This window comes from Propithecus coquereli, unplaced genomic scaffold (genome assembly GCF_000956105.1).
Source record: "Propithecus coquereli isolate 6110/MARCELLA unplaced genomic scaffold, Pcoq_1.0 Scaffold164, whole genome shotgun sequence".
In the NCBI taxonomy this organism is placed as follows: domain Eukaryota; kingdom Metazoa; phylum Chordata; class Mammalia; order Primates; family Indriidae; genus Propithecus; species Propithecus coquereli.
In genome coordinates, this window is record NW_012140969.1 from 4,277,227 (window position 1) to 4,286,188 (window position 8,962).

Consider the following 8,962-nt stretch of genomic DNA (forward strand, 5'->3'; position numbering starts at 1 on the left):
GCGAGTCGCCGGCGCTGGGGCTTGGATGGAGGGGGCTGGGGGCGGGGCCCCGGCGAGGGGGCTCCGAGCTAGGGTACCCTAGAGGCCGCAGGAAGTCAAGAGGAAGGGGCGATCCAGGTTCAGATCCATTTTTCAAAGCCCCGCTCCCATGGCCCCTCCGTCATGGAACCTTCCCGCCCCCTTTGCAGAGCCCCTGCCACCGGCTTTCGGCTTCCTCCGCCCGGTGTTCCTTCTCTCTGCCCCAGCTCCGACCACACGGGACCTGGAATTCCTGTACCTGGGTCGGCCTCCTCCGTTGAATGCGGGGGAGCTCCCTGGATAGGCCTGAGTCTTCCCCCGCAGAGTGGGAGCTTCCTAAGCAGGGCTCTGTCTTCCCCATCAGACTGGAAACTCCCAGACCTGGGGGATATCTCCCCCATCAGTTTGGGAACTCTAGGAGGGCAAAGATGTGACTCTCCCGTCAGGTGGGCAGTAACGGGCAAGACTGTCTCTGTGAACAGATACTGAGGCTGGGAGCCCTGTCAGGGCAGAGCTGTGTCTCCCCCTTTTGACTGGGAGCTCCCTGAGCTGGGACAGTCTCCGCCCTCAGCCTGAGAGCTCCCTGGGCTTGGCTGTGGCTCCGCCCTTAGCTTGGACGCTCCTTGGGATTGTATGTCTCCTTTCAGCCTGGGCCTCGCTGACGCTGACGGGGCTGTTTCCTCCATCAGACTGAGATCTCCTTGAGGGCAGGGCTGTTTCTGCCATCGGTCAGGAGCTCCCCAGACAGGGCTTTTCCCCACCAGATTGGAATCCCCTGAAAGCAGGGCTTGTCTTCCATCAACCTGGGTAGGAAGACTCAAGGTGCTCTGATCCCCTAGTGCCTGGCCTGTGCCTGTCTGTCCCCAGAAATCCTTCCTTGGTGATGTTCCTTGGGATGAGGGAGTTGGGTGGAAGGTGGCAGTTAATTGGGAAGAGGGAATCCTGCAGGAGTTTTGGGTCCCCAGCTGAGGCCAGGGCTGTCCCAAGGAGCCTGAGCTCCCCTTGTTTGTAGGCTGGGATGGTCGGAGACAGGTGAATGCTGTTCAGGCCCCCATCCCAGCCTCTTTGGTGGGATGGACACCCACAGCTTAGTGCACCATGGGACAGTCTTCAGGGAGGGAGCCAGGTGGCCCGGCATGGGCCAAGGTGACTGAGGAGCCTTCCTGGAGAGGTGACACTGGGCTCAAGCAGGAGAAACCGAGGCTGAAGAGCTGTGAAGATGGGAGGGTGGGTGGATCTCAGGTGGAGGTGGAACCTCAGGTGAGGTCCACCTGGCTTCCCTATCCCCAGCTGTTCCCACCTCCCAGAGCTTGGCCTGCCCTTGACTGGTATGGTGGGCAGGGAGTGGCCTGTTGCAGCTGGGCGGGCCCCTGGGTGCCGCTCTGCCTCTCTGCCTTGGGCGAGGGCGCTGGGGGGCTGCAGATGGTGCCTGAAGAGCTCCCGCCGCCCCTTCCTCAGATCAGTGGGCAGCTCTCCCCTCGCCTCTTCCGGAAGCTGCCACCCCGGGTCTGCGTGTCCCTCAAGAACATCGTGGATGAGGACTTTCTCTATGCAGGGTGAGGCTGGGGCCGGGCCGGGCGGTGCAGCTGGCTGGGAGCGGTGGGCTCGCCCTGACCTGGCTGCTGTGCTCCCTCCACCGCCACAGACACATCTTCCTGGGCTTTTCCAAGTGCGGCCGCTACGTCCTCTCCTACACCAGCAGCAGCGGGGACGACGACTTCTCCTTCTACATCTACCACCTGTACTGGTGGGAGTTCAACGTCCACAGCAAGCTCAAGCTGGTAGGGCCAGGCCCTCCCCCGTGGGAGCTTCCAGTGTCATCCTGCCCTTCAAACAGTGTGACCTGGCAGTCACAGCACCCCCCTGAGCCTCAGATTCCTTGTGTGTTAAATGGCTATAATGTATTCATGAGGTCATTGTCAAGATTCCACATGTGAGGTTGAACCATATGAAATTACCTTTTTTTTTTGAGGCAGAGTCTTGCTCTCTTACCCTGGGTAGAGTGCAGTGACGTCATCATAGCCCACTGCAACCTCAAACTCCTGCACTCAAGCGATCCTCCCGCCTCAGCCTCCTGAGTAGCTGGGGCTACAGACGTGCGCCACTGCGCCTGGCTGATTTTTCTGTTTTTAGTAGAGACGGGGTCTTGCTCTTGCTCAGGCTGGTCTTGAACTCCTGAGCTCAAGCGATCCTCCCACCTCGGCCTCCCAGAGTTAAATTACCATTTTTATGCTTCAAAATAGGTAAATGGTGGCAATTCCGTTTGGTTCAACACAGCCTATAAAGCCCACAGAACATCATTGGCTCAGGCCAGGTGGGATGTGTTAACTGTATCAGGGCCACACAGGGTGCTACACTGGCTTTAACCTTGGCCTCCCTTGAACCCCCACAAGTGGTGGGTGCTGTTAGCTCTGTTTACACATGAGCTCAGAGAGGTGAATAGGTTTCAGGGTAGGCTGGGCTTAGAACCAATATGTCTGGCCAAGTCCCCTCTGCCGGGACAGGGCTCCCATCAGCTGTGTCCTGTCCTGGGCCTGGCCTCCCCAGCCTGTCCTCAGGCAAGGCCGAGGGGTCCGGTGGGGGCTGCCTGCAGCTCTCCTGCCAGCCCGGTTCTGGCCGATTCCAGCCCAGCATCGTGCAGCCTCAGGTCTGGGCTGCTCCTGACCTTGGACTGACCGCCAACATGCTGCTCAGGTCCGGCAGGTCCGGCTCTTCCAGGACGAGGAGATCTACAGTGACCTGTACCTAACAGTGTGCGAGTGGCCCAGTGATGCCTCCAAGGTCATCGTCTTTGGCTTCAAGTGAGACCTGGGGACCGGGGAGGCCGCAGATGGGTAGGGGAGGGCTGCAGCCGGCCCCTAGGCATGGGCCAGGCGGCTGAGGGTGTGCTGGCCCCCAGCACGCGCTCGGCCAACGGGATGCTCATGAACATGATGATGATGAGTGACGAGAACCACCGCGACATCTACATCAGCACTGTGGCCATGCCGCCACCGGGCCGCTGTGCTGCCTGCCAGGATGCCAGCCGGGCCCACCCAGGTGAGGGGGCTGGGGACCTCGGGGGTGCGGGCCACCTGCCCCCTGCCCTGGGGCTGCAGGTGAGCTGTTGTGACCTGTGTTGCTGCAGGCGACCCGAGCGCACAGTGCCTACGGCACGGCTTCATGCTGCACACCAAGTACCAGGTGGTCTACCCCTTCCCCACCTTCCAACCCGCCTTCCAGCTCAAGAAGGACCAGGTGGTGCTACTCAACACCAGCTACTCCCTGGTGGCCTGTGCTGTCTCGGTCCACTCGGCAGGTAGGTCCCCTGGGGTCTGAGGACAGGCCAGCACCAGCTGCAAGGCCCCGGGCCTGTTATCCTCCGATCCCACCCAGCAGTGCCCTGAGGCTGATCCTGTTCCAGTCCCGAGATACAGACTGGGAGACCGAGGCACAGAGAGGTGAAGCCTCTTGCCCAAAGTCACGCAGCCAGGAAGTGGGAATGCTGGGGTCCAAACGCAGCCACACCCCACCACAGAGCTATCCACTAGAACTTCCTGCCGGGCTCGGATGTCCCATATCCGTGTTGTCCACCACGGTCGCCTCTAGTAGCCACTTGGAATGTGGCACATGTGACTGGGGAACTGAGCTTCTGTTGTTATTTAATTTTAGTTATTTTAAGTTGAAGTAGCCCAATGCGGCTGGGCAGCAAAGCGCCACTTTCTCGCAAAAAGAGCGATGCCAACGAGACATCTCGTGGAGTGGCTGGTGGGCCGATGCTGTCTTACATCTTTGATATCGGAGAAATGCCAGTGAAAATCACAGCATGTCCCTCGACCGTGACAAATGTTAGGAGGCCGGATAATGCTGCCGGCTCGCAGCAGTGGGAGGGAAGGGGGCCTTCGGGGCCACTTGGCGACGGAATTGTGGCTGCGACCCAGTGGCTCCACACTCGGGTCTCTCCCTCTGGGAGATTCTCACCGCTTCCCTAAGCGACACCTCCAAGGCTGCAGAGGGGGAGCTGGGGGCCACCTGAGTATTGGGAAAGGCATCTGTCCCCGGGTGTGGGAAGGCAGGGGCCTGTGGGGTTGGGGGCAGCCCGGGGAGCAGCAGTGAGAGCCCCAGAACGCACGTCCACGGGGCGTGTGTCAAAGACACGCACATACATACCACGGGAGGGTATTTCCTTGGCCATTTTCAACTTCACTCCCCGCCCCGCCCCGGAAGGGCCAGCATGGTGGTGGACAGCAGCCTGGACTCTCGTGGTGTAACCTTGGACAAATCCCTGTGTCAGCCAGTCTGGAGGACATGGGTCCCCTCTCCCAGGTTGCTTCTGTGGGGCTCAGAGGCGGCCTGGTGCGGGGCCCAGCCCCAGGGTGCTCAGGGAACATGTCGGGGTTCTCTATGTGACCCCCTCCTGCCCCCGGTCCTCAGAGGGGCGTTTGGTCTCCAGACAGGTGGAGATTCAGCCGGTCTGTGCCGGGAAGGAGAGGGCTCTGCCCAGCTTCACTGTAGACTCGCAGCTCCCCGGGCGCAGGGGTTCTGTCTGCCACGTGCACTCCCGTGCCTTGGTGTGGGGTGCACACAGGAAGGGGGTTCGAACAGATGTGTCTGTGCACATGTGTGTACGTGGTGCCTGTGTGTGTAAAGGTCTTTTCCCCTCTGGGTGTTTAAGTGACCACTTAAACGTAGGTAAGTCTTCTAGAAGGGTCTCCCCAAGGTGGATTTCTAAGAGTCCCGGGGCAGTGAGGGAGGTCTGGGGAGTGTCCTGAACTTGAACTGGTTTATGGCCCCTTCTCCCACCTCCGTCACTTTTCTTGTTCCAGGCGATAGCAGCTTCTGCCAAATCCTGTATGACCACACCACCTGCCCCCCGGCACCTCCCAGCCCGCCTGAGCCCCAGAGCCCAGAGCTGCCCCCCACTCTCCCCAGCTTCTGCCCCAAGGTGGCCCCAGCCCAGCCCTCTGGGGCCCCCGAGCCCTCCCCTGCCATCGCCAAAGCCAAGGAGTTCGTGGCTGACATCTTCCGCAGGGCCAAAGAGGCCAAGGGCGGGGCCTCCGAGGAAGCCAGGCCACCCCCCTGCCCAGGGCCCTCAGGTAGCTGCTGCCCTGCGCCCCCTGAGCCCCTGGCCCCATGTGGGGAGGCAGCACCCCAGGACAGCCCCCATGCAGCAGAGGCCCCTGCCCCCGAGCCCGGCTATGTCAACTACACCAAGCTGTACTACGTGCTGGAGTCTGGAGAAGGGACAGAGCCAGAGGACGGTGAGCGGGGAGCCTGCCAGTGGCAGGGAGGGGGCCAGCCCAGAGGGGCCTTCTGGGCCACCCACCACCTCTTCGCCCACTTCGTGCTTCTCCAGAGTTCGAGGACGACAAGATCTCCCTACCCTTCGTGGTGACCGATCTTCGTGGCCGAAACCTGCGGCCCATGCGGGAGCGGACCGCTGTCCAGGTGGGTGCCGGGCAGACTGAGTGGCAGCCCCAGGGCGCCTGCTGGGGGGCGGTGGGTGTGACTCTCCGTGGCCTCTGTGCCCACCTGCCCTCAGAGCCAGTACCTGACAGTGGAACAGCTCACGCTGGACTTCGAGTATGTCATCAACGAGGTCATCCGCCATGACGCCACCTGGGGCCACCAGTTCTGCTCTTTCAGCGACTATGACATAGTCATTCTGGAGGTGGGCCCAGGGCTGGGCAGGGTGGGCCCAGGGCCTCCTGCATTTGAGGTCCCCCTCAGCAGTTGGTGCTGTCCTCCTCCACCCCCAGGTCTGCCCGGAAACCAACCAGGTCCTCATCAACATTGGCCTGCTGCTCCTAGCGTTCCCGTCGCCCACCGAGGAGGGCCAGCCCCGGTGAGTGGGCAGGAGCCCCCACTCCCCCTCGCCCAGGAGCGGCCACGTTCAGACCCTTCAGTCTGGGCGAGAGGGAACGTGGGAAAGCCGCCCCTTGTTGCACAACCTGGATGGGCCCCTCCATTGCTTCTCCGAAGACAGAAGCCCCTCAGGGTGGCCTAGGTGCTGCCTAAGGGACCTGGTGGTCCCAGCCCTGCTCCTGTTTGGCTCCCTCCCCACTGCAGACCAAAGACCTATCATACCAGCCTCAAGGTGGCATGGGACCTCAACACGGGCATCTTCGAGACAGTCAGTGTGGGCGACCTCACTGAGGTCAAAGGGCAGACCAGGTGAGGTGGGGCCGGGGGCGGTACGGGGGCAGCAGCTAGGGCCACGAGAGCCACTCATCCCCTTGCCCCGCAGTGGCAGCGTCTGGAGCTCCTACCGCAAGAGCTGCGTGGACATGGTCATGAAGTGGCTGGTGCCCGAGAGCAGCGGCCGCTACGTCAACAGGATGACCAACGAGGCCCTGCACAAAGGTGGGTCTCGGCGAGCGTGGGAGGGACAGGGCCAGGCCCTAAGCGGCAGGGACACGGACCCTCACCCAGGTGCCAGGCCAGGCCCAGAGCAGGCGGATTCATGAGTGTTGGCTGAACGGCTGGGAAGGCTGGCCGTGCCGGTGGACGTCGTGGGATGGGGGTGTGGGGCCTGGGAGCCCCCAGCCAGTTGTTCATTCACACAGCAGAGTCCCTGCCTTCTGGAACCTTCTGGTTCCAGCACCAAGTCAGTTGGGGGGTGGCTGTGGGGCCTAGACAGCCAGCAACTCCACGGCTGTGTCCCTGCCTGTCCCTGCAGGGTGCTCACTAAAGGTTCTGGCGGACAGCGAGCGATACACGTGGATCGTGCTGTGAGGGCCCGGCCGCCCTGGACACTGACTCCAACTACCTCCGCGGCCCGGGAGCTGGCCGCCCCCCGGGCTGGCCTCTTCCTGGCCGGCCGACCATGACCGACTGGCACTAGTGTTAGGCTGCGGGAAGGGCGCTGGGCGGGGCAGCCCCTGGTGGCCTGAGAGTCTGGACGCTTTCTATTTATGCCTATTTAAGTTGGGAAGAGGCAGAGGGAGGAGCCCCCTGCCCCACCGTCACCCCGAGCTGGGCATGGGCCCGGGCTCCTTGTGCATTCGCCCCTTCCCCTGGCTGCAGGTGTGGACATTGCCCTCGCGGAGGCCGAAAGGACCCCGTCACCCCTCTGCCCGCCCCCAGCCCCCCACCCCCAGGTGGCCATCCCCACTTCCTTCCTCTTCATGTAATAAATGTTTAATTTCTGCACCTCGCCAAGGTCCCGTGACCGCAAGTCAGGGCCCAGCAGAAGGCCCCCACCAAGGCCACCACGTCAGCAGTAGACAAATACCACAGCGGAATTTATTGTGTTTTAAGAAAGAACTACAAAAAGGTAGAAAACAGCTCGGCACACTAAACTACCACACGTGTGGACACTTTCACCGCCGGGAGAGGGGGCCCCGGGCACGTGGGCAGGGCCACCCCAAAAGCTGTAGCACGCGGAGCACACAAAATAGTGATTTTTATACAATAGGTCAGATTTTCCTTTTTTGTTGCGTTTTTTGTTTTTGCCATAAACATCTATCATCTCACAGGTTGAAAACACTGAGGAAACTGGAACAGATAAGGCCATGATGGTTGGAAAAAAACCCAACAAGTTACCGACTCCGCTCGGGCGGCGCTCACAAATCGCACAATAGTCATGGGGTGGGGGGCACACGGCACAGAGAAGCACAGTCTCCGGGAAGAGTAGAAGGTTCCATTACAAACCAGCGGCGTGGAGATCGTGGGGCGCGGGGTCTTGGATCTGGGGAGCACCCGGCCCGAGCAGGTGTGGACACCTTGCGGCTCTGCTGCCGGCGGCTCTTCTTTGGAAGCTGGAGGCCGTGTCCCCGCCGCCCGCCCTCTCCCCAGGCGGGCCCGCCCTCTCCCCAGGCGGGCCCGGCAGGGCCCTGTCTCCGGCTGCGGGGCAAGGGAGGGCCCAGCGCTGGAGAAGATGCGACACCCACGGCTTTAATTGCACTTAATACCAAGAAGGGGAAGCAGTGGGGGTGCTGGGGGAGGGGTCCCGGGGCTGCTGCTGACAGTGGGGGTCCCCAGGTGACGCCCACCTGCTCCCGCCCAGGGGTTCAGGGCGGGGCCCAGGTCAGGCTGTGCAAAGCCAGCGAGCTGAATAAGTTAAAAGTTCCGCGGGGGAGGGGGCCTGCCTGCCTGCCCCCGGGCTGGCGGGAGGGAGGGGCTGAGGGAGGGAGATGCTGCGGCCTTCGTGGGGGCCAAGGGGCCGAGCTGGACGCCCTGCGGGGCACCTGGGCACGGCGGCGGTTCCTTAAGGCACGTCTTTTGTGTCAGAGTTTGCAGCTGCGGCTCCGCCCAGCCCAGTGATTGTGCCGGCCCTGTCCGGGAGCGGGGCCGTTGCCTTCCCTGTCTCGGAGGCCCCTCCCCGTTCGGGCCGAGGCTGGAGCGGTGACAGCGAAGCCACAGAAGCTGTGAGGGACCCTGGCGTGGAGGGGCGGAGGGGCGGCGGGGCGGGCGGGCAGGGGAGGCCGCGGGCTTAGCTGGAGGGCAGCGCCTGCACGAAGAGGCCGCGCGCGTCAGTCCGCGCCAGCTTGGCCGGCGGCTCCAGGGCCTCAGGGCCCAGCGCGGGCGACTCGCTGCCAGCGGCCAGCGAGATGTCCTGGGGCAGCTCGTCCTCGCTCTCCTCCTCCTCTTCCTCCTCCTCATCTGGGGCACATGGACCAGGGCCGGCTCAGCGCAGGGCCTGGCCGGGGACCGCCAGCTCCTCCACCCCAGCCGCCTTGTCGGCCGCCGCCTCCCCCGCCAGCCCCGGGTGGGGGTATGTCCCGCCTACCTTTGTCGGGGTCCAGGGTGTTCAGCGAGGTGGCCAGGTTGGCGAACTGGAGGGAGGGGAGAAGAGAGAGGGTGAGGACCCCGCCGCCTGGCTCCCCGCCCGCGCCCCCAGCGCCCCGCCGCCTGGCACCTCGCCCATGACGGCGATCGGGGTCTCGCCCTTGGCCTGGGCCACGCGGTGCTCGATCAGGTAGTACATGTACTCGTCGTAGAGCAGCCGGATGAGGTGGAAGGA

At 62.9% G+C, this 8,962-nt stretch overlaps 2 protein-coding genes across 2 annotated transcripts in view; one reads left to right on the forward strand and one right to left on the reverse strand.

Moving 5' to 3' along the window:
- DCAF15 (DDB1 and CUL4 associated factor 15) overlaps positions 1 to 7,153 on the forward strand; it is a 7,555-nt gene extending 402 nt beyond the window's left edge. Inside the window, exons 2-13 of the mRNA XM_012641480.1 lie at positions 1,477 to 1,574; positions 1,664 to 1,799; positions 2,713 to 2,819; positions 2,918 to 3,057; positions 3,146 to 3,316; positions 4,824 to 5,258; positions 5,354 to 5,445; positions 5,540 to 5,668; positions 5,757 to 5,842; positions 6,067 to 6,171; positions 6,245 to 6,360; positions 6,677 to 7,153. Coding sequence (XP_012496934.1) covers positions 1,477 to 1,574; positions 1,664 to 1,799; positions 2,713 to 2,819; positions 2,918 to 3,057; positions 3,146 to 3,316; positions 4,824 to 5,258; positions 5,354 to 5,445; positions 5,540 to 5,668; positions 5,757 to 5,842; positions 6,067 to 6,171; positions 6,245 to 6,360; positions 6,677 to 6,732 — 1,671 coding nt within the window. The 3' untranslated portion in view covers positions 6,733 to 7,153. The remainder of the gene's footprint in view (positions 1 to 1,476; positions 1,575 to 1,663; positions 1,800 to 2,712; positions 2,820 to 2,917; positions 3,058 to 3,145; positions 3,317 to 4,823; positions 5,259 to 5,353; positions 5,446 to 5,539; positions 5,669 to 5,756; positions 5,843 to 6,066; positions 6,172 to 6,244; positions 6,361 to 6,676) is intronic.
- Positions 7,154 to 8,414: 1,261 nt separating this feature from the next.
- The window catches only part of RFX1 (regulatory factor X, 1 (influences HLA class II expression)), a 21,538-nt gene continuing 20,990 nt past the window's right edge, over positions 8,415 to 8,962 (reverse strand). The window contains exons 18-20 of the mRNA XM_012641359.1: positions 8,858 to 8,962; positions 8,729 to 8,774; positions 8,415 to 8,601 (exon numbers count right to left, since the gene is read on the reverse strand). The exon at positions 8,858 to 8,962 is cut by the window's right edge and continues 1 nt beyond it. Of these exons, the coding sequence (XP_012496813.1) occupies positions 8,432 to 8,601; positions 8,729 to 8,774; positions 8,858 to 8,962 (321 nt within the window). The 3' untranslated portion in view covers positions 8,415 to 8,431. The remainder of the gene's footprint in view (positions 8,602 to 8,728; positions 8,775 to 8,857) is intronic.